Here is a 25,028-nt window from a genome sequence, read left to right as displayed (position 1 = left end):
CAATTTATGTTCAGGAAACAGTTCAACATTTGGGGTATTAAACTTGGGAAACAAGACTCCATCCATCTTGGTCTGATTCACTCAAAACATAACTACTATATGATTGGTTCAACAATCGTAATGTGTGGCCTCGCCTGAAGGGCAGCGTCTCTATTTTCTCTGCGGTCAAACTACTACAAGTGATCCCAAAGAGCCCAAAATTGCACTTTATGTTCCCTTCCCTGCCAAAAAAACATTGCAATCTGAGTTCAACAACTCAGGGCCTCAATAACTCAAACCTCTAAATTCATAGCAGCCTTTCACGTTGCACCACACTAGCTATTCCTTGGGATGAGGAAACTAAGCGAGCCAAATCTAAACTTCTTCCACAATGAGTGTCGCCCTCATACTACAATACATTAAGGTTGCTTTGTTCCCCTCCTGTGTTTTAAATGATCATTATGTGCTCTTCCATTTTCCGTAGCAGCTCTCTACGTTCTCTCGTGTCCTTTTTGTTCCAGGTCTAACAGTTCTCAGGGGGGAACAGACAGACTCTATATATCCATGTGTATTCATTGAGACAGGAAGAGGAAGAGGAGGTGGGTGGAAACAGGAAGAGGAGGGTCACCTACTAACCTAACCTGTCCTCTCAGCAGCACATGTCCTGTTCTCTGAGTTAGATACAGCACTGATCCATACACCCGCAATTAACAATAGATGTATCATGACTTCATATGAATCACAGAAAGTGTTGGATCACACAAAATGAAGGTCCACTTTGAAAATGGGTGTGTTCCGAGCTGTACAGAGAAATAAGATAAATCCGGCTTTGGTTACACAAACCAACTTGTTAGTGGGATCAATTTATATATTTTTTTTCTGAGACTGTTTAGTTTGTTTGTGTTAGTTATTTTTAATTTTTTTACTTAATTACCCTCCACATGCTAGGTCTTTACCCACTGCTTTACACCAGTAGGCCAAACGTTCACAAAAGGTGACTTGACCGAAAAGGTTACAAAGACTGCTTTTCATTTTGCGATGTAACAGCAATCAGGGTTCCTTCACATCTTCCAAAGTCAAATTCAAGCACATTTCAAGCATTTCAAGATGCAATTTAAACTTTCTCAGTACAGTACATACAGTAATACTGATTATTTGATTTCTTCATCACATTAAATTAGACGTTATTGTGCTATAAAAACTAAAAGTATGTTTCGTGACAGCAGTCTGAACGGTGACAAATAAAAGGAAGACACAACAAAGTTTCATGGTTCAGAGTGGGTCACCTGTTTAGAAGTAGACTTGGCATCATATATTACCTAACTTTCAAGCAATTTTTAAGCACTTTATTCAAAATCCAAGCACTGTTCCAACCTTGAAAACACAAAGTAAAATTATCAAAGATTACCAGCATATGTACATACGTCATATGCCATATGCCACATACTGACAGTAAAAAAGGCCATTAAAAATGTTCTTAATTTTAAATTAAGATAGGCGAAGATTAGGAAAGAGATTAAGATATGAATGAGATTGACAGAAGAGAGGGGCACAAGGTTGAAGGTGGGCATAGAGAAGGGTCATTGGAGGGAAAGTGAAGGATAGAAGAACTGGGAGTGAAAGTTGTTTGACACAAGAGATGGTTTAGAGGATCTCTGGTGGGAACAGAGTTAGTCTGTTAGTCCCAGCTGAGGTCACGTCCTCTGGCTGTGTTTTCATAAACTGCAGAGTCTCAGGGTAATCAAACAAAGCACCGACACTCGCAACTCCGGTCGAGATAGCAAAGCTTGGAACCAAACCTCATAACAGAGAAACGCCAAACCAGTAAGTGATGCAGCATCCTCCTTTCTTTTCCTCGCTCTTGCCTTTTTCTAATAAAGGGTACAGGCTCTCCTCTTCCCTACTTTTAAGGCACGTTACTCTTAAGTTGGTCAGACTCTGCTGCCACCACCACCACCATCACCACCACCACCTTCACCACCACCACCTCCCCTTTCTCCCTCTTTTTTCTTAGAGTCATAAAGGCCAGCTACAACAACAAATGGAGTCTCTCTCGGCTGGGTGTGGTGGCCTGCAGGGCAACAGCTGGGTCCTGTTGTTTCTCCTGGGACACAGTCTGACCACTCGCCCTCTTTTTCAGGACAGCGCTTCCTTCGTGTTCTTAACTTTTTTACCTATTTTTATTTTTTACACTTCTTTCTTTCTGGGCATGACTCATATCTGTCGTTCTTTGCTGATTTTCTTATAATGAATCCCTCACTTCTCAGATACTGCTCTTAAACTGACAAACAACTGACACGTCCCCTCACTTCGGACTCCACTTCTCTCTTAAAAGTTTGGATTTTCTCTTGTTCTGCTTCACTGTTCTTTCTCTCACTTAATCTGTCAGTTCCCATCTCCCTCTTCCTCTCTCCCACTGTATTTCCCCCTGGCCTCCGGTTCCCTCTGACACATTTCCTGTAGGTTATCACCACATTTTCTGAGTCATACAAGTGTTTCACAACACAAGTTTCTCTACTAAAATGTGTGAAAATGTCACAAAACTAAGACAAACTTTTAAATAATTTTCCTAATTATAATTTATTTATTGCATCAAATGTATGACCATAATGAGAACAATTAGTTATTTCTTGTATTACAATTACAGTAAAGTATTAAATAAAAGGAGAACTCTGGCCAAATTAAGAATTGAAATATGTTATATCCATGGTCTTGGAAAGGTCAATCAATATTTGTGAACATGAACTTCTTCAAAGTCAGAAACCAGAGAAGTAAGTCTGAAATTTTTAAATATAAAGTCTGGAGCTGCTCCTTAGACAATAAATGGGAGGCTGATTTTTTTTTATACCTGAATGAGCTTTATTCTATAGTAGTGTTCTCTCTGAAACAGAAATGTCCCATTATAATTAGCATATTCTCCTGTATGTCATCATCACAGTTCATATAGAGCAGCTCTAGACTTAACCTTTCCAGTATTTTTGGACTGTCTTAGACCACAGGAAAAACATGTATGGATTTTGAAAATGGGCGTAGTTCCCCTTTAACAGCTTGAAGCCTCCATTTAGATCAGTTGCCTATGGTGAGGCATTAACGTGTGTGCAACCAGTAAAAACTCTACCTAATGAACCGTTTTGAGTGAGCAACTAACCAAATGGCAATAACAGATCAACTTCAGAGTCAGTGTGTGTGTGTGTCTGTGTGTGTGTGTCACCAGTTCAGACCTGCCCTAGGTTTAATTAGAACTGTGAGTCAAAGCCAACTCACGTGCGGTTAGAGGAGCAATCAAACACAAGTAGGGCCCCATGGGCACATGCACACACACACACACACACACACACACACACACACACACACACACACACACACACACACACACACACACACACACACACACACACACACACACACACACACACACACACACACACACACACACACACACACACACACACACACACACACACACACACACACACACACACACACACACACACACACACACACACACACACACAGAAAAGACAGCAAAGTGCCTAGTAAACCAAAGTTGAGGCAATCTTTTGATCTGACGCTGAGACAGTCACAGTCTTTCATTACAAAGACTTTTTCACTCTGAGAATCAGACAACACTTCAGAAATAGTAACTGTGACCAATCATTTTGGAAGATTATATAAAAACTAAAACTATTTTTAATGCTTGAAAATGAAGTCCAAGCACACCGCCCTGTTTCTGTCAATAATAATTGTGCGTTTTAATTTCTTCTTTTAAAGCTTAATTAGAGCGCATCATAACAGTGATTTCGACATGACAATTTGGTCAGAGGAAATGATGGCAGACGAAGACATGTGTTAGTGTAGTGTAATGTAAGTGTAGTAAGCATATTTTATTAATGTTGTTTTATAGCTTGCTAGCTTGTAAGTGGAGGTGGCTGACAGCCATGATGACTGTGTTTTCGCCAAGCCAAGTGCCCAAAACTGCAGTTCTCAGAGTGGCCACTAGGGGTAGTTTGCATAATGGAGCAATTTCTCATTGACCCCCAGGTTAAAAAGAGCGTATTCACAGCATAATTAAACCTATTTATGGCCTGGTACAAAAACCCCCATTCTAGTCTGTAAAGTTCATGAATAATTAGGGGCGCGGCCTCTTGAGTGAAGGCTGACCCTCACTTCTCCTCGAAGGTATATGTCAGACAGATGGACCCCCATCCCCCAACGTCACATCAATGCACTTTTTTGGTAAGAGGAAATGAGGTGGAGTCAAAGTCTGACAAGATGGTGAGTCCTGTTGATGAGTACGATTGGATGAAGTTGAGAGAACAGACCCCGACGGGAATGTTACGTCCATTTCTCATACAGGCTATGGTTTTCGCTCTTTTTACTGACCATTTCAGGTTTCTTTGCCAGCAGTTGAGTATTAATGAAGGAACGTGAGAACGCCGGCTTTTTGGGTGTTCACACAGCCCCATGCATAGGTAGTGTAAAGATGCCCCAAGTGTGATATCACAAAGAATGCCGGCATTGTGGAAACAAAAGAGGCATCAGCATCGAGTGTGTTTGTTTAAGAGAGTTAAGAGAGAGAGAAAAGGCAGAAGACGAGATGGTGGACTATTCACACAATGTTTCTGTAAGTAATTAATAACTTAGGCTCCCCTGAACGCTGCTTTGTCACTTTTTTGACCTGCTTGTGGGTCGACTCTCCATTCCTACTGTGTGTCATTCCGCTTTCTCCTTCACACAGAAACAGGCGGCAGGATGTAATACAGGTGCAACAGCCCCTGCAACCAACAGGCTGTGTGAATGGGGCTTCAGATTTCAGGAAAATTCATATACAGTGGAGATCAAAATTAGGGAACAAAGTATTAATTCTTGATTTATTATGAAATACTGTTATTTTTTATTGTTAAAAGGTTGATAGAATATCCGCTGTGGCTATACCACTACTGCACTAACATGTTTTTTTAACTAACTAACCAGATCTAAACCCCTTAGAGAATCTATGGAAAATCCTTGGCAACAAAGTAATGTCTAAGAAACTTTGGGTTACTTAACGTTAACCTCGGCTTTTGATAACAGAGTGAGGTGTTTCACTATGCGAATCGCCTTGATGTGACCAACTATGAAAGCTCCAATGACACAACGTCTGTCTGTGACAGGCAGGTCAAACTGTGCAGGGGTCACGCCCCCTCATACTACCACAGATGACCAGCCCCTCCTAAATCATTCAACACTGGTTTCTTTCCATGTCTATGCAAGGAGGGGAATGATGGTGAAACACTTCATTCTGTTATCAAAGAACCAAGGTTATGTTAATTAACCAAAAGTTATTTTTCAAACTTTGTTTGGTCTTTCACTATGGGAGATATAGACTGCATCCAATCTCCCAAAGCTATGAAAAAAGCAGAGCTGGGAAGTTATTGTCACAGAGACCCTGGCGTGTTAGCCTCTAGCACTGCCTGTGCCAAAGAAGGTCCAATGACATCCAGCCCATTAAACTTCACAAAAGTGTGAGGCGTAGCCCAGCTCGTCGCAGCACAGATGTCTCTTAGGGCGCACTCACACTGACCATCCGTACCGTGCCCTGTGCTTTAGGGCACTTGCCGCCCCCCGCCCCCACCCTCCCTCTCCCCCCGTGGGCCAGGCCCATTTGTACTCACACTGCCTGGGCCTTGGCGGAATGCTTCTTGCCTGCCTATACATCATCACACCGTAACACAACGTGAACCTTTCGCCACCATTGTGGCGCAAATAAAATTACGTCAGAACCGCCGTAGGCCTCGAACACGTGCGCACGCTCGTGCATGTGCTTTACAAAAGCCCTTCTCTCCCAAATGGACTGTAGACAGCAAGAGTACCACGCCTAGGCACGGGAACTAGACTTTACCCGTGAAACGTGCTTGGGCACGGTATTGATGGACAGTGTGAGTGCGCCCTCATAGACACTCCCCTGAATAAGGCCAAGGAAGTGGGCACACCTCTTGTAGAGTGAGCCCTAAACTCCTGGGGTGGCTGCAGACCTTTACAACTATAAGCCAGAGATATGGCCTCCACAATCCAGTGTGACAGCATCTGGCTTTCCTCCATGGGGAGTAGCCCAAGACACAGACAGCTGATCAGTTCTCACCCAACTGACCTGGTCACATACACACGTAGGGCCCGCACTGGGCATAATGTGTTAAGCCTCTCCTCCCCCCCTGAGAGGAAGGGAGGAGGATGAAAAGCCGAAAGTTCCACTGTGGGACATGTGTAGACAGACTCCACCACCTTAGGCACAAATGCCGGATTGGGCAGCAAGCAGTTTGCAATCTGGGTTTGACATTTGGTGGGGTGGTGCTGTTGGTGCGGTTCAGCCACATGGCTATCTCACCTGAGACTGCTGGTCCCATAACACGACCACAGCCTTGTCCTGCGCCACGTGAGGAGTGCAGGAGGTGATAAGCCACTTAAAGCTCCACCACTGGGGGTTCGGCCAGCCCCAGTTCCCCTATCCCATGGATCTCTAGCTTAAAGTAGCCTTTGGTGTGGAGCTTACTCTTAAAAGAACTGGACCAGTACCTGCTCATTTCTTTTATTGTTTTGACGGCAGTTGGGCTGTTGGGAGCCAATTACCGTCATGTAAGTCTATCTCTGCCCCCTCAGCGTCCTCGGCTGCAGGCCACTGAATCCCTATTTTGGACGCGGCCCATCTGCAGACCTCGTACAGATTGCCGTCCACTGGGGAAACAGCGTCAGACGCACTGGAAGGAATGGACTATTGAACAGGAAAAGTGGAGTTGTCCTCCTCTTCCTCCACTTTGTCCAAAAATAATCGCGAATGCGAGAGAAGTAGGATACATTATCTTGAAAGGTCACTTGTTGGTGATTAATTTGTTCAACGTCAGACGTCAAGACAATATGTAGGTACGCTACAGGGCACAGAAAAAGCGAAGACATGGTGATGGTAGGCAACAACTTTGAAATAGAGGAGCACCGAGCGGTTTGAAATCACCTGTGCGGCAGCATTTTGGATTCTCCATCATTATATCACGAGTAGTAATACTTTGTTCTCTAATTTTATCTGCACTGTAGGTCTACCCCTTCAGTAGAGGAATGTGAAAACACCTCCCTAGTGTCAAACTTTAAACAGAAGTCAGTTTATTCATGGTCAGACATTTTAGGGTACAAACTGCTGAGTGGTGTCCTGGGTCATCACTTATTCATGTGCTGACAGACTTAAGTAAGTGAATTTTAGTGTATGCAACAATAAAGCATTAACAGGACACAATGTGTGCCTCACATTCTGATAACATTCACTTCCTGAGATTTTAATTAAATAATTTATCAACTTTCCAACAGTGTACAGTGGGATACAGATGCCACACTTCAGCTCAGATAAAGTCAGTCAGATAAACATACTTCAAATTCAGCATTATTATCTTCAGACTACTAATGTCTTTAAACTTCCTATAGCAGTAGTGTGATTTATGGTAAGTAAAACTTCAAACTGAGATCGGTCCATTTCAATTACTATAAAATGTTCTACAGGATTAAATTAATTGACACTTACAATACGTACAAGTTCACATTCTGGTCAGTTTACTTTGTACCATCAACACTGTATCTACCATTTACCTGGAGATCGATGCAATGTAAAATAAAATGATTTTCAGCAGGATAACTTTACAGAGTTAACTGTTGTATAGTGTTTTGACATCTGATATGCCTTATAAATCATCTATTTATCAAACAGGCCTTCAGGATCATATTTCACACCTGAACATGAAGCAAAATGCTCTCATGAACAAGTCTTTGCATTTTTTTTCCAACACAAGGCTGTTCTGGCTGAACACCCTCAGTCATGAGAAATAGGTGGCAAAATTAGTGAATGATTTTATTTTTGAAGTCATGCTAAGAACAAGAAAATGGTAGACAACAAACATAACTAGAAGAAAAAAAAAATGCCCATGGGCTCTGACAATTCTGTAAAACCTCAAGTCGTTCAAAGGGGCTCTTTTGTAAACGATGACCTCGTTTGAAGACATCATTAAATCCGCTTATAATGATTATTAAAGTAGGTAGACATACAGTACAAAAAATATCTTTTTATCTCTTATATCATTATATCTAGGTTTCATATTGAGTTGCATTCTTTGGATGAAGCCTCTCTAGCTCTGAAGAAAAACAATCCTCATGATGTGAGTGGGGAGTGAGGGTCCAGTCTGAAAGTGCAAAGCCGACACAGATACAGAAATAGTTGTTAAAAGCTTCAGAAGAGGAAGAAGAGAAGAAGCTAAACAGGGAATAGACTACTACTTAGTCTGTCGCAGCGCAGTCATCTGTCTGTCTGTGTGTCTGTCCATGCATACAGCCAGCTGCCAGGCCAGAAGAAGGCCTCACTCTGGACTGACTGGCGCCAGGAGAAGCCATGTATAGGAGCAGGGCCGATGCAAGTTTTCCCATGTAGTGAGGGAAAAGGTGGCCTTATTTATGACTTATAGAAATAACTCCCCTATGATTAACGATTGGTAACTCTGCAATGGACCCCTTTGGCCTCAAGAAGACAGCTGTCCTGGGTGCCATACTTTCCCCTTTGTCCCCAACCCCCACTAAAAGTACACCTCTTCACCAGCTCCAGTCATGAGTACAAGTGTATTAATAATTATGAGCCCACCAAAGTAGCATCCCTCTGTAGTGGAGTAATGTGCTGGTCAAAGCGCTTCAGATCTTATCACCTTCTATTTTACACTATCGTCTTTATCCATTTCTTCTCGGTTATCTTCATACCATATGGAGGTCTTAAATATAAAAGTGCAAAATAAACTTATAAATAGTAAGAATTTGGATCTTTATGGTGACAAAATTAGACAAAAGAACAGGATACATCACTCACAGTATATCTAATTTATTCTATTTTTTAAAAGATGTATCCCAGGTATTTATATGTGACTGGTACATTGCTTAAGATAGCGTCCTGTAATAAGGGAAACACTGAGCGAGACTCATATTACGTCAAATACAGAAACGGAGAGGGGGGGCTTCATAGCTGGCCCACCTGTCCTGAATGACTATCTGCCCTGAAACAGATCCTGTTTTCCAGTAGGATACTTATAACATGGTGAACAACGGATTAAAAAAAAGGTGTATTCTGAACCTTAATCTAAAGACTGTTGGGTATAAAATATCTAGTGTCTCTGTTTGGTGATTTTAAGACCTATAATTACAATTAGAAATGGTAAATTATCTAGGTTGCCGTGCATTCACGTGGCGTCAGAATAATCATTAACACTAGTTCCTGCAAACATGATTTTTAATATGGTATAAATAGGCTGTACCCGTTTGTTGCTGTCCACTTAGAATGAGCTACTGTAACTCAGTTAGAAACTTTATCAATTAGCATAAACAACACTGATAACAAGTCAGGTCAAGCAATATTTTAGTGGTTTTAGGGAATATAGTGGTGCAGCAACAAGTCTGGGACAAAATCACTAATAATTAGCTTCAAAATGGAAAAATACAATGCATCTTCTTTTGTATTGTCCGTCTTGTTACCATACTATGACTTAAAGCTCATGAACACACTCTAACTCATAAAATGACTAATCAGTTTTCAGGAAATTCTATTAAAAAAAATCTGGGAAAAAAAATAGCATTTCTGTGTTTTCTCCTTGTTTGTCATATTTGCCAAACTACTCCTATTTATAATGTTTTCAATTCTGTTTATGTGTGTTTGTTTCACTCTGGCATCAGTCCAGCAGGAAAGGCTTTATTAATGTAGTTTGTGTGCACAGTCAAGAAGAACGTATCTGTGGCCGAACGCTAGAATGCATTGATAGCTCATGAAGAAATGTGCTACAAAGCACCAAGAGTGGTTAGTTAAAATCTGGAGACCTGAGAGTCAGGAGGCAGTTGCCAGGTAAATTATTCACAAATGTAGCTACCCAGGAATCTGTACTACCAAATATACTAGCCTATATAAGGGACACAAACCTTTAAACGCGCTGGAGAGGGTTGGAGAGGTTAACAAGTAATGCTATAAGTCAAGCCACAGACTGACATAAAGCTTTGGAATTTAACCTGTAAAGGACTCTATAGATCTAGACCAACTACAGTATGTAAAGTACTGAACATATATGCGCTTGTGAGTGACTGAGTGAGTGAGTGAGAGTGAGAGAGAGAGAGAGAGAGAGAGAGAGAGAGAGAGCAAGGGATCCAGAGGGAGGGAGAAACTATGTGCAGCAAGGAAGCATAGGAGGTGTGATGTGTCTATACATAACCGACATGCATCCATGCAAGTAGAGCACACATTTATAATTAGCAGTATAATAGATGTCAAGCAGGCAAAGCTGGCATACATATGGGACATAAATACATACATGCTTAGTACCAGTGATACATGATGACACTGGCATACATGTTGGTGTGTGTGTGTGTGTGTGTGTGTGTGTGTGTGTGTGTGTGTGTACTTTACTTTGGTTATTAATATAGATAAATACATTAAAAACATGCAGGATAAATGTGAAAAGAAACAGGCAAATGATAAGGTACTTCATCAGTCTATTTATAATTTCATTGTAGGTGGAAAGAACCGCGTCATTAATTATGAAACTTGAGACTGTAAGCTTATCTGTAGACATATTTCACATTTCTGCAAGTAAAAAAACGAATGAATTTGCTCTTATATCGTGATCTCCATTTCATCCATATTTAGTACCAAATAACAGTTATTCTCGGTTAACTGACAAATAAAAGCTAATGTGCGCTAAATTGAGAATAAAACTCCTTGTCTTCTGACCCTCCCTTACTCTTACGCACACATACATCAATTAAAAAGGTCCCAAGAAATGGTGTAGAGATTATAACCCCTTCCGTGGTTTGACATCCTTCAGCTTTAAACGTGATGTTGGTAAAATTGCCCAATGGCTCTGTTGGAAATTGCATACTAGCATACTATTTATGCAAAGTATGACATAAAATTGAGTATGTAGTGCGTTCCAACTGCACAGTATGATGATTTTGTGTATGTGAGAAATGATTTGTAAACTAGACTGATGTCCAGTTAACTCACTTTGCAAGAAAAAGCAAAGTGAGTTTACTGGAAATACTTAACCTCCTCAAAATGTGTGTGTTCTTGAGACTGTGCCGAGGCTGATTGGGATGCAGAGGGTTTTGGCACCAGCCAACCAGCGTGCACATATGTGAAAATGTGCGAGCTCACATATATAATGTACTGTAGAAAAAATATTTAACACTAAAACATTTAAAGTCCCCCTCCAGACACTTTAAAGTACGTAAAAAAACTCTACTATGATAAATATTTAGTTTAACATGGTTTTTCCCACACAAAGCTAAAGCTAGAATTAACCCCTTGTGGTTGTATGCCTCGCCAACCAGTCAAGTTTCAGTTTACATCCATGTCTGTCCAGGCTTAAGGAATTTAATAAAAAGGTATTAAGTGTATTTTTGGTGAAATGTAGACGCTTTACATACATCTTTAGCACAGAAAATCTATACAACCACCACAGTTTCAAGATTAGTGTCACCAATTCTTTATCCGACAAAATGTCTCCCCTTCTCCTCTCATGGCGTTCAATAACGACTGTGAAACTGTTTTTGCAGAACATTATTATGTACGGTCAGCACGCTAAAATTGGTAAAATTGCCCTTTGATCTTTTGGATAAAAAATGTAATCACTTCATCATTTTGTTCTTTTATCATAATTCACATAGAAATTCTTTAGTTATGGTCAAAACTGTGCGTTGTGAGGTCACAGTGACCTACGAACTTCAAAATCTAATCAGCTCATCATTGAGTTCAAGTGGACATTTGTACAACATTTGAAGAAAATCCCAAGATATCATGTTCACAAAAAAAGGACGGATGGTGGAACAAACCAAAAACGTAATGTCTCCAGCCACTGCTGTCGCTGGTGTGGAGGCATGAAGAAACTTTGGAAAGGGGCTGGAAGCATATCTACTCTTTCTCCCTCATTGAGAAATTCTAGATCTGGCCTTGCTCTTCCCACCACTGCTGTTAGTGCTATGTTGACAGGTGCACATCAAGATGGCTAGAAACAGATAAATAGTCAGATTCAGCCATACATATTTGAGCCTCACTCCGTGTTCAGACAGGAGGTAGTTAACTGAAGTTTGTATTTAACTGATTAATATTTAAACTCTTTTTTTGTTGTTGCAGCATTTCCAATCCATATGACTGCTGCTAGCTTTAGAGACAAAGGTAAAGTTGTAGTTTTGTTTGGGTGGGTTGGCTCGATCACATTCCATCATCACATTTTATTTAATAGAATTTCTTCCTAATCCCTCGAGTGGAAGATTACAAAGAAGAAAAGGGTGGGACTTTGATATAAACAGTCATAAAACTTGATGTTTTGAAAACATAGCAACAAAAAATGAAACTTGGGAACATGAAATAAATAGAAATTAAAATGTACAAGCATTAAGGGACGATGGTCAACGAGGGTCAACGTGCAAGATTTGAAAAGAATAACACTTTTTGAAATGTTTCTCCCACTTGTCTCCTATCCATTCTCTCTTTCTCCATCTCTCAGTCTCACAGGAGGGAGTGCAGTGTGCTAATGAAAAAGCAGACTTAATACGTTTTCTCTGAAACCATCTGGTAATAATTGTAGCATGTAGCAACCGTAGCTGTGTTTGGATAAAGCTCTGACATACATGGGGCCCTCTGACGCTCAAGTGTGTGTGTGTGTGTGTGTGTGTGTGTGTGTGTGTGTGTGTGTGTGTGTGTGTGTGTGTGTGTGTGTTTATGTGGGGGTGGGAAAAAACGAGAGGGGGAACAGAGGAGCATGTGAAGAGTCTGTGTTACTCTGTGTGTGTGTGTGTGTGTGTGTGCGTGTGCGTGTGTGTGTGTATATATGCTCGTGCTTGTGTGTTTTTCGCAAGCTGCTGGGGGATGAGCCAACGTAACTAAATCAACTTTATCATCAGCACACTGTTTTACGTAGAGAAGCACAGAGCAGAGCGGGGCAGAGCGTGGGTAGTTGGGTAACCTCTGCTCCTTCAGGGCATAAGCATGACTCAAGGTGTTTATATTGTAATGAACGCTGCCTCTGTGTACCAGAATTATGACCAAAAGAGGACGGTGTAAAGGCCTAGGATTTTTATCAAGACACAGGTTATCTTAAAAAATTCCATGGAAGTCTAGTATGGTTCAAATATTGGGCATCGTCTTGTAAAACCAAAAGATTTAGCTAGTAATAGGCAAAGAGATGCCCTGAAATTAAATCACCATGTATATATATGATACTGCCAACTGTAAATATGTCTTGCTGAACTGTTCTTGAGCAAGACACTGTTTCCCTAGATATCTGAAGTATCAGCTAAAAAAATAATTGGGGGCCCCAAGACCCCAAGGAACTTGTAACTTCCAGGAAGGTCTCATTATTAAGTAGAGATCGAGGTAATTTTACAATGATTTCATTTCAAAATATGACAGTGAGATGATGCAGTTGTACAAACACAGGTTACACCCTGAACAGCTAAAATTCACAATATAGAAATCGTCTCTGGTACCCAGCTCTGTAGTGAACCCTATGCACCAAAATCAGTACAGATCTGTTACTTCATATGTGTCTTTATAACTATATAAGGGGTTCTGGTCATACAATTTATAGGAAGACATTAGACTAAATAATAAAATGCTGAGTTAGACACCCATTTTACCATCAATTATCAAACTAAAAAAAAAAAAATTCATGTCACAAGATCAAACCAAAAAAGTGTGACAAGTGACACATTATTGTCTCAGTTCAATGCAAACGGCTTTATCTTGTGACTTACTGGCAGCGCAGTTGGAGTAGGTGGAAGGGAGTGGAACAACAGAAAGACTCTTTGTGCCCAGAGGGTCACACATCCTCTGTACGGGGCATTCACATTTAGACTGATTGATGCGTGCGTGAACAGACGCGCACACGCACGCAAGCAAGCAAATGGCACTGCTTACTGAAAATGATGACAGGAATATATAATATGAAGAATGACCAACAGTGATGGGCTTCAACCGATATCACATGACTACACATGACTGTATGGTGGCACTGTAAAGATACAGCAATCACACACACATTTTTCAATTTTACTTATCTACTTATTCTGTATTTTGCAACCCATCTCCCATCTTTTTCATTGTAACCCTTTGGGGGCAATAACAGACCGTCAATTTAGTGAAGTGAGGTGCCTTGTTGCCAGAAGACAGCGTTGGAAACAGCGAGTGAGAGTTGGAGAGGGGAGTGTCGGGGAAAGTTTGCTGAAGTTCTAGTAGTAGAGGAGTAGTGTTGGAATACAGAGAGCTTTGCTTATTGTTTTCCAAAAGATCTGCAATGTCATTGCTGAATATTTAGCTGATTTAAACAATGGTGATGAGTCAAGTCACATCTCGCAAGATTTCATAATGAGACTTCTCCATGAGTGAGACTCGTGAGGCCCCATAACAAACAGAAAGAAAAGAAAAAAAGGTAAAGAAAAACATTTAATTTGACTTTAACGTCCTTTCCATCATGTTGTCTGACACTTATAATAACAATCTGAACCAATCGATGGCAAAACGTACATTGACAGTTTCTAAATTCCTCATACGATTATACTGTAGCTGGTTTTCACTGCTCCGGCTGCAAATTGTTGTCCCCATTAGTCACTTGGCGGTTTATTACTTTACTTTACGATCTTCAAGATCTTCCTCAGGCAAATGTGGAAACACAAGACTGGGTTTGTTCCCTGCAATTAAGTATTTCTGTCTTGCACCTAACTATTTTGGCTGGATGTGCACACACTTGGTCCCGATTCCCATTAGTCAATTAGCAACAAATAGGGTCCAAGTTGAAAAATACAGAAGTTTCCCTTTAATGGTGTGGCAATGTGGTAGGAAGGTTTTAGGATGGCTGAAATCTTAGTTAGATTTCAATTACTTAACCTTTCTCACTAAAAGAATTAGGAAATACAAAACCTGATCTGACTATGACTTAGTTTACAATTTAATATTTTCCTTTAACGAATTTAAAAATCATGCATACAAGATTAGAATGTAACCTAAGTTTTTCCGTCACTACAATTACTGTGTGATGTATGACTTACCCACTAGAGCATTAATCTCATATTGAAGCAAAGGCATCGCATCATTATTATGTGTATGTACTGTCTAAAGCATTTTTATATTGTATAATATATTATTATATACTATAATAATATTCAGATTTTGTATGGAGACAATCCATGTCATGTCCTATTACATAAGAAGGATTAGCCTGACCCCTTTATATGCCTTTATGGATGAATATATACAGTATTTTATGTAGTTTAATCTGCCAAACTAAAGACAGCGGGTGGGTGCGTCAGAGGAGAGGAACACTACAACATCCTGTACAGACACTCATTTCCCTTTAGGCTCTTTGAGTGTTTTGCATGTGTTATGTGTCCGACCCAGCCCTCTACAGTGAGGTTACATTCAGGAAGGCCAATCAGCCAACACAACACCCTGTTCTGACATGCTAACACGTATCTGCACTTTGACACAGATACCTGCTTAAATATTTGTTTAAATGGGCTGAATTCAGTTCAGGTTGCCCCTCTGATAAGCCAATATGTGCCATCTAACCTGGTTCCCCTCCTCCCAAACTGGGTTGCTGACCGTTTGTTAAATGTTAATTATGCTTTACTACATTCAACCAACCACATGACTGTGGATCAGCTTATACGTGTGGCTATCTAAAGGCCTCAGTGTACGTCAAACAAATTGGTCATATGTCGGATTTATACCTTGCAAAAGTGTTTGCATTTATTCCAAATTGCCACAGTCGGAGCCCGCCGTCATGTCCTCCTCCCAGCTGCATCACATAGCCTCCCTGATCTCTCTCAAGAACTGAGCCAAACCAAAAGGCGATCAGCAGGATGACATCATTTGTCTGTAACATAGGTTGTATATAAAGATGGACGATTTGACAAAAGTGAAGCCAAAAAGTCTTGATTTTTCCCTGGAGGCTGGCTGCAGTATAGGTCATTTATCCCTCCTTGTTAACCCCTCCATGTTAGTGGATGGGACATGGGGCCAAACTATAATATCAAAGTACACGTCAAATATTTCAAAGATGGTTTACATCATTTTAGGTAGTTCTTATCACACTGACAATACAGTCTATGGTCTTTGCCTTCCAAAACCATAACAAATCATTGAAGAGTCCTAATTCCTTTGTTGAAACGAATAAGTAGATAATTTTTTCTAGGGAGTTCTCAGATTGTCCGATACAAAGTTAAAAGTTACAAAACATTCCTCTGCATGTAAGGATGCTTCAGATACTGTTCGACAATCTCACAAGCCCTTTGTTTGACCTATATTGAGGCCTTACATTCTGGAGGACAACAAATGGACAGACTGCAGTATACAAGGGAAACTAGCCATATCAAATTGTAGAGTAAAAGGGGGGAAAAATCCAGTACAAGTACAGATCATGCCATGAATATTTTAAAAATGGTTTGTCATGTTTGTTTTTCCATCCCAAACTGAAACTAGATATAAAGCATGTTGCATAATGAACCTTAAAATACATGTTAGTAATTTACCAGACGCCAGATTCATAGTACATTTTCCACTCTGCCATGCTCCAACCAGAGTTTAAAATCCCAATCGGGCAGATCTCACAAAGGAGCCATATACACTCTCTCTCTCTCTCTCTGTCTCTCTCTCTCTGTCTCTCTCTCCCTCTCTCTCTCTCCCTGTCTGTCTGTCTGTCTATCTCTGAGTGCTGAGAGCGTGGTGAGTGCTGAACTTTTCAGCGGTTTTGAGTGAGTTTTTCAAACTTTATTCTATGTGTTACAGTTTGTCTTAAATTAGAGGTGTTTTTGTTGTGTTTGGTGTTTTGGTGGTGGTGAAAGCAGCGTTTGTTTGGCACCATGCCGGTGGCTGCGGCTGCTGCCGGTGATTTTGAGGGGCTGACTTGCCGCCATGCCATCAAACTGTGATGGCTGTGCATTGCTCTGTGGAGGAGGCAGTGTTAGCGGTGGGAGAGGTAGTAGGGTACGGCAGCATTAAGTCTGCCTCCCGCATGAACGGAGTTGTTATCTTCCTGGACAGTACCGCTAAAGTTAGTGAAGTGGTGGAGAGCGGTGTAGTGTTACACGACACCTTCACTCCCTTACTCCCCCTGGTGAGGCCACAAAGGTAAAAATCGCCAATGCTCCGCCGTTCATTAAGAATGAAGTGCTGGCTAAGAGTTGTCTCGCTATGGCCAGCTGGTCTCACAAATGGTGTCTTTGGGCTGCAAGTCCCCGCAGCTGAAGCATGTTGTGTGTCACTAGAGACAGGTGTACATGATCCTCAAAGACACGACAAGTGATCTCAACCTGTCCTTTTCTTTTAAAGTTGAGGGATTTAACTACATGGTCTTCGCTTCGTCTGAGACCATGAAGTGCTTTGGTGGCGGCGGCGCCGGCTGTGACACCTACCGGGGAGTGGGGGGGTGTTTGCCCCGACGGAGCCTTCAGGGGTCATGGTTGACCCCATGAGCGCTTCAGGCGCTGGGTTTGAATCACATGAAAAGCCCGAAACCGGAAAACAAAAAATGAGTGAGGAAAACAAACAAACTGACAGTGAAAATGAGTCAATGAATATTGAGTTAACTAATGAGGACATGTATGATGCGGAAATTAAAAAAAAACACAAAAGGAAAAATCGTGAGTGTGTAGAGTCAACATCAAGTTGTGAAAGAGGTGAAAGCTGCAGCAGAGTCAGAGACTGACTTCTGCCTAACTCAGGAGGAGCAGCACACTCATAACCTATATTCTCCTGGAGATATTAAAAAGTTTTTAGGGATGACAAAAGGTGCCAGACTTCCTGCAGTGGAGGACCATTTTGATGACCTCAGACTGTTCATTCAGTCAGCTTGGCCTCTCACCAGGAAGTCTGAAGAAGTGCTCACAGACAAAGAGATTTATCGTTTAAGGAAATTAATAGTTAGAGTGAAGGCACAAATCATTGATGATGAAGATGCTTTTTCAATATAGGTGCTTTTATCTGACAAGTTTTATCACTCTTGGTGTCTTTTTAAGCTTTCCTCCACCAATGTGTGATTTTAACATCAGCATTTTAAACCTGAACGGAGCCAGGGCTGATTTTTAAAGAGATGCACTTTTTAAACTGATGGAGATGCTTGTACAGGAAACCCAAAGCACAGTAGACAATGAGAGTGACTGGAGGATTTTTTTTTTAACTGCACAGTTGATCCAACCTTAGACAGAAATCATCCAGAACCACACCCTGCTTCATCCCACAGGATCAGACAGCTTATAGAAGAGCACAAGCTGTCTGACCTGTGGAGGGTTTTTAACAGTAATCACAGACAGTACACCTGGAGTCACAGAAGGGGAAACTTTTTATCTCTGGCCAGACTGGACCGCCTCTATTGTTTTAAACACCATTTTAATATTTTTAAAAGGTGTTTTCTTCAGCCTGTGGGTTTTACTGATCACTGTCTTGTCTTCTGCTCTGTTTTTATTCAAATGTTCATTTAAAGAGCACCTATTGGCATTTTAACACAATCCTTTTAAAAGATCAGGCTTTTAGAGCTGCTTTAAAGTTGTTCTGGTTTTTCCACAGAGTGAAATAAAACAACTTTACCAGCAGTTCACTCGCAATGTCACAAGAGACTTAACCCGGTCAATGAAGGATCTGGAGAGACAGGTAGGAGAACTGCAGTCTTTAGCAGCTTCTACAGGAGATCGAGGGCATTTAGACTCCCTCAAGTTAAAATGGCCATAGCCAACCTGCTGGGCGTCTCAGCACAGGAAGCTCTGGTCAGGTCTCGCTTTATGAACATCTCGCAGATGGACGCGCCCTCCCAGTTTTTCTTTGGGCTGGAGCAGAAAAACGGAGCTCTGAAGTCTCAGACTCTTCTGAGATCAGGAAGTTTGATGCCTGTTTCTACAGAGACCTCTTCAACAGTGAGTGGACAAATAATCCAGATGTGCACAGCAGCTTCCTCAGTGGTCTCCCTCAGGTCAGTGCTGACCAAAACTCCCAGCTGGCAGCAGAGATGACTCTGCAGGAGCTTTCACTGCACTGACCAGCATGCAAAATGGCAGAGCTCCAGGGATGGTCGGCCTTCCTGTTGACTTTTACAAGTCTTTTTGTTTCATTATAGGACAGGACCAGCTGGAGGTGCTGAACCAAAGTGTCCTGACTGGAAGACTCCCTCTGAGCTGCAGGTGAGCCATCATCACCCTGCTGCCGAAGAGGGGAGACCTACAAGACCTGAAAAACTGGAGGCCGGTCTTGCTACTGTTCACGGATTATAAAATCCTGTCCAAAGCTCTAGCCCTGAGACTGAGGGAGGTGATGGCGTCCGTCATCCATCCTGACCAGACTTACTGTGTGTCCAGCAGGCTCATAAGTGATAATGCCACTTTAATTCGAGATGTTTTGAACCTCCATTCACTGGATGCTGCAGGAGCCCATCCGGTACGGGGAGGTGCTAGACCATCCGAGCTGCGCAGGACCCTCACTGACCAGGCTGCTGCAGACTGCAGGCGTCTCCACGCTGGGCCAGGTGGTTGAGCTGGCCGGGCCCCAGCTGGAGGACCCTACTGGGCTGGCTGATAAGCTGGGCCTGAGATCCAACAGGGTAATCAAAAAAGTGCTTGACCACTGGAAAAATAAACTGACAGGGCAAGACACCCTGCTTTTAAAAACATTTACAACATTCTTCGACCAACATGGAGGACCCTTTTCCTGCCACTTTTCTGGCTGTGGATTTTAAAGACTGCTCTGGGCCTCTGTAGGAGGCAACAAAAACCTGTCTCCCTGGAGGGGGCCTCTGGGAAAACTCTTACAAACTGTTGGTTAAAACACTGAACAGAAAAAAACTGAATGGACAGACAGACACTCCCTGGAGGACTTTCTTAGGGCTGGACCTGGGATCCAGGCCTCAGTGGAGGTCTCTCTACAAGAGACACGGGGACTTACAGTGGAGGCTGCTCCATGGCATCATGGCAGTGAACTCTTTTGTGTCGATAATAAAATAATCTGTGGAGGACAATTGCCCATTCTGTGGCTTAAGAGAGACAATTTTCCACTTTTTTTGTGTCACCGTCTGTCAGCACTGTTGTTTTTACCAGTTTTAAAGAGAGTTTTAGTAAGGAGTTTTATTTGTGGTTTTAGATACACTCGCCAGCACAAACACAAGAGCCAGCTTTTAAACTTTGTTTTAGGGCAGGCTAAGACGGTGTTGTAATTGAGCAGGAAGAGAAAGGTGTAGGAAAACCCCCATGTGGAGTCGGTCCCTGTCTGTGTAAATATGATAAAGGCCAGACTGTTGGTGGATTTTAGTTTTTATAAAACTGCAGGTGACCTGTGGTGTTTCCAAAATGCTTTGTGAACTGTTGTATGCAAATTACCTCATGTATATGTTTTATGTATTTAGATATCAAGGCTGCGTTTAAAAAACAAAAATATATATATATTAGGCATTAACTTGTACATAAAGTACGAGAGAGAATCCTCTCTCTCTCTCTCTCTCTCTCTCTCTCTCTCTCTCTCTCTCTCTCTCTCTCTCTCTCTCTCTCTCTCTCTCTCTCTCTCTCTCTCTCTCTCTCTCTCTCTCTCTCTCTCTCTCTCTCTCTCTCTCTCTCTCTCTCTCTCTCTCTCTCTCTCTCTCTCTCTCTCTCTCTCTCTCTCTCTCTCTCTCTCTCTCTCTCTCTCTCTCTCTCTCTCAACTTTTACCAAACTTGACCTCCCCCAAAACCCTGCGGTGACCGCATAAAAAGTAGTTCTCAGGTTACAGCGTTGCCAAAAATAGGGCATAAGTACATAGTGCTGCTATGTAGTGACATAGATTATAGTTCAGAATGGTTACACACTTGATGTGCAAAAACAAAAAGACAAACACGGCCTGTAATGAATTCAAACTTTAAGAAAAGAACAAATAAACATTGTACAAAATAACATCTTAACATGCAAATACAGTTATTTAAATCCACTGTAATCCATGCACTGACAATATGCCATATTTGACTAATTCTATTGTGTTCCTAAACAGACATACTGTAGGTCTGTAGGCCTAATGACTAATTTAGAAATACAGAAACGCTTTCTAAAAGTCATTAAATAAGCCACTGGAAGCGATAATTATCATCCAGTGATGACTCATAGCTGTATACAATTCCAATACACATAAAAAGGTATCCCACAAGGACCCTTTAAACCCTTAATTTTTACATTGAGAATTATCATTATTTTGGGCCAGTACTTCTTAAAATATGGGTCAAGATCCTAAGTGAGCCACAGGCCTGTTTCTAGTGGGTTCCCACATGAAATAAGTAATAATATGCTTTCAGGAGCGGGAGAAGAACTTCTGTCCCTTCCTGGAATAGAAGAAAAAACTTGAAGGGACATCCTCCAAGTGCAGTAGTTTTTGGAATAGCTAATCCGTGTACAGGAAACAGGCGCTAAGACTTCTGGCGCTAGTGGGCTGAGCAATCAAAACAATCTCTCAATCTTCTGATTGAGGAGAAAGAGACCTATGCCAGACTCTTCAACACACTTCATCAAGAGAAGGGGGGCGTAGAGAGGGAAGTAACAAGAAGCAAGAATGAGAGAATAATAGGGGATGAGGTAAAGATTGAAAGCAGGAGAGGGAATGAGAGATTCAGAGAGTTGGAGAAAAGATATGTTTTCTTCTTCACCATCTGCTTCTTTGTATCTCGTTTATCTCCTCTCCTATTTTGTTTTTCACTCTCTCTTCTCCACGTTTCTCTTATCTACACTCATTTTCCCCTCCTTTCCCTCGTGCGTCCTTACTTTTCTCTTCTCCCCTCCTCCATCTGTGTGTTATGAGTAGGAGTTGGGGAGAAAGAACGTGGGATTTTCCCACAGCTCGGCAGACCCAACCGCACACGCACACACACACACGGACACACACACACACACACACACACACACACACACACACACACACACACACACACACACACACACACACACACACACACACACACACACACACACACACACACACACACACACACACACACACACACACACACACACACACACACACACACACACACACACACACACACACACACTTTCTGTCTCTCCCTCCACTCCCCCTGTCTCATGCCAGAGGGGAGTCTTGAGGAAAACCACCCATATTCCACCAGCCCCTATTCTAGATTTGTTGGAACTTTTTGCCGCTTGTTGTTCCATAGACATCAACTGTGCTGCTATGGCAACATAACCATTAGAACAAGGTTATGGACAAAAATATCTCTGTCTTTGAATTAAAACAGTGCAGCTCCTATTAAACATTTAATTTGACAAATCCTACTAATTAAATCCTTTCAAAAGGCTTTAGTGTAAACAAAGGGGGAAAGATGTTTTTGACACTGTAAGAAAAATTAAGTATGCAATTCCCAGGGTTATAATCACAGATTCATGGAAACCTCTCTCTAGCCATCCATTTTCTGCCCTTTGTTCAGGTCCAGGTCACGGCCATGATGTTTGACTTCTCCTGAGGCAAGGTGGGCTATTAAAATCCCTAAATGTACATTGCAGACGCCGCACAAATTCACCTGTCACTTGTCTTATGCTCACTTGTGAAGAAATACAAGAACTTGAAGGCCTGGGAGCAAGTAGCTGTCCCATGTGAAGGATTGCCATCATTATCTCCACCACTTTCTGAATACGCCTCAAAGTACTACATCCTACATCATCTGCAGAAAGCAGAGATGACCAAAGAGGGCAAAGAATTAATGCATCGAGTGTGACATTGTGTTTTTATCCATGTACATGCTGAAACTCAGCCTATGTCTCTAAGATCGGCAGGTTTTGTGTGTGTCTGTACCTGTCTGTGCAGGTGTACATGTATATAAGTGTGATTCACCTCTGCAGCCTGAGTCTCCTGGTGCAACAGTGTCAGCCCTGTCAGGTCTTCCAGGAATGAGTGAGAAGAATTAAAAACCTTGGACAGGAAGTTGAAACCTTCCCTCTCATAGTTGTCCAGGACCTGGATAAAAAAATCATCAACAAAGAACAATTTTATGTGAGTTAACAGAAATTGTAATGTCTACTAAATAGATTAACAATACATCCATCCTGACTGATTGGTCCATAATGTGGGGCTTGTTTTGCAATTCTACTAAATTAAAATGAAATGTGTAAACAACTGTTGATCAACATAACCATCAATTTAACAATCATTTAGAAAATACAGAGCACTTGGGAAAAAAACTGCCAAAAAGAGAGAAAAAAAAGTAGCTGTGTTGTTTTACTGAAGCTCCTACCTATAAATGCTTTTACAAATTTACACTACAGCAAAGTATAGAGTTTAATGGAAGATGCTTAAGACATTATTGCCCAAGTCATTTCTAGAAGTGTTTTTTTCTTCACCAAACGTTACATACTTGATGACAGACTTTTGTGAGTGTGATGTGTAGACTTTGAGTAGAGTGCTGAGTCATGCTAATGCATCACAACTTGTCCACTTAAATCGAAAAACATCATGAGATGGAAAAGAACTTTCTCTCAACAGTGGATAATAATAATCTTTTAATGGTATTAAATAAAAACGCACCTATGTTGCTCTGGTCCACAGACTCAACCTGTGAAACACCACAACTCAGCACCTCTGCAATCATGCTCACGTTTACGTTGATCTTCTACAAGTACTGACTTCAGATACCTACACTTTCTTTTCAAAACACACAAACAAACAAAGATCCTCTGCCCTCTTGACTACCTTCCTAAACTTGGCCGAGTCTTTCATGGACGCCCAAAGACCCTCCTTAGCAGGTGTAGGGTTACCTCTGCCTCAGACATCAACACACAGTGTGCATCAACGTCTGTACGTGTGTGTGTGTGTGTGTGTGTGTGTGTGTGTATTCAGAGACCAACCTGGCGTCTAGTCCTGGAGCCAGACACACCACACACAATACACACTGACATGTCCCTCGTTCATCTTTACAAGCTCTCTTTTTCTTTCCTTCCTTCTCTTTTATTTCTTTGATTCTCCACTTTCATCCACAGGATCCGTTACATGAGACGCCGACGGGCAAACCCTCTTTGTTGAAATATAGATGCCCAGTAGGACACAGAAAGCAACTTGATAACTGTGATGATTTTGTGATAAAGTTAAGAAAGTCACCCCAACACACACTTACATGCTTCATTTATGTCCATACCAATAGTAGACATACAACATATTAGGTAAAGGTGCATCCAGTCTAATGGCAACATTTTGAAAGTTTCAGATTATAAATGAATACACTTAAAAAAGAAGAGAAGATGTTAACTCAAATCAGATGGGGTTGTGAATTATTATTTTACTATTTAGAGACTCTCAATTTTACAAAATTGCGAAACGCATTTGATACGACTTGATAAAGAACAGAATCTGTAGAACAACTTTTATTTTTACTTGACAGCATAGCGAAGCATCAAATGTCTTTGGATTCAAACTGTGCCAAACGCATTGTGGGAAATATTCCATAAAAACCTAAACATATGTAGACACAAAGAACGGAAGAGACTTTTACAAGGTTTTACAGCGTTAATCAAGCGCTGATGGGTTTCAGTAGTGACTGCATGCTGTTGACGGATAGCACCAGAAGCTACAAACACGCAGATTCATCAACATCTGGATTAGATGGTACATGTGCACTCGTCCTAAAGCTTCCTTCCTTATTGAGCCACATGCATATCCACCATCTGGCTTTATTTGACAGTGGTGATGACTTCTTTTTGAAGTTGTTTGTAGATCCATGCTGATGATATTAACTGAAAGCATTACATAGGCTGTGTATGTGTGCGTGTAGCATCTTAAATATATAAAACATTGGGTGGTCCTGGTGGCTCAGAGGGGATTTAACCTAAGGTTGTAAATATGAAGAACAGAGTTGACTGTTACATTTACACTTTCACATTAAATGAAACTACACGACTGTCAAATCAATGACTGGTGCATAATGATTGCTGAAAAGCCTAGAGGTTATTGGTTAGTGGTTTTGCCATGATGTGACCCTTATTGTGTGCTGTGAGTAAACAGCTCCTGGTGATT

The 25,028-nt window shown here is 41.4% G+C and overlaps 1 protein-coding gene across 1 annotated transcript in view; it reads right to left on the bottom strand.

Annotated features, from left to right (window-relative positions):
- atg7 (ATG7 autophagy related 7 homolog) overlaps window positions 1-25,028 on the bottom strand; it is an 81,793-nt gene that overhangs the window by 14,646 nt on the left and 42,119 nt on the right. The window contains exon 18 of the mRNA XM_083938662.1: window positions 22,857-22,979. Coding sequence (XP_083794788.1) covers window positions 22,857-22,979 — 123 coding nt within the window. The remainder of the gene's footprint in view (window positions 1-22,856; window positions 22,980-25,028) is intronic.

Source organism: Echiichthys vipera (assembly GCF_963691815.1).
Source record: "Echiichthys vipera genome assembly, chromosome: X".
Lineage (NCBI taxonomy): Eukaryota > Metazoa > Chordata > Actinopteri > Perciformes > Trachinidae > Echiichthys > Echiichthys vipera.
The sequence above is the reverse complement of the archived record's forward strand: the minus strand, read 5'-3'. Positions and strand labels throughout refer to the sequence as shown.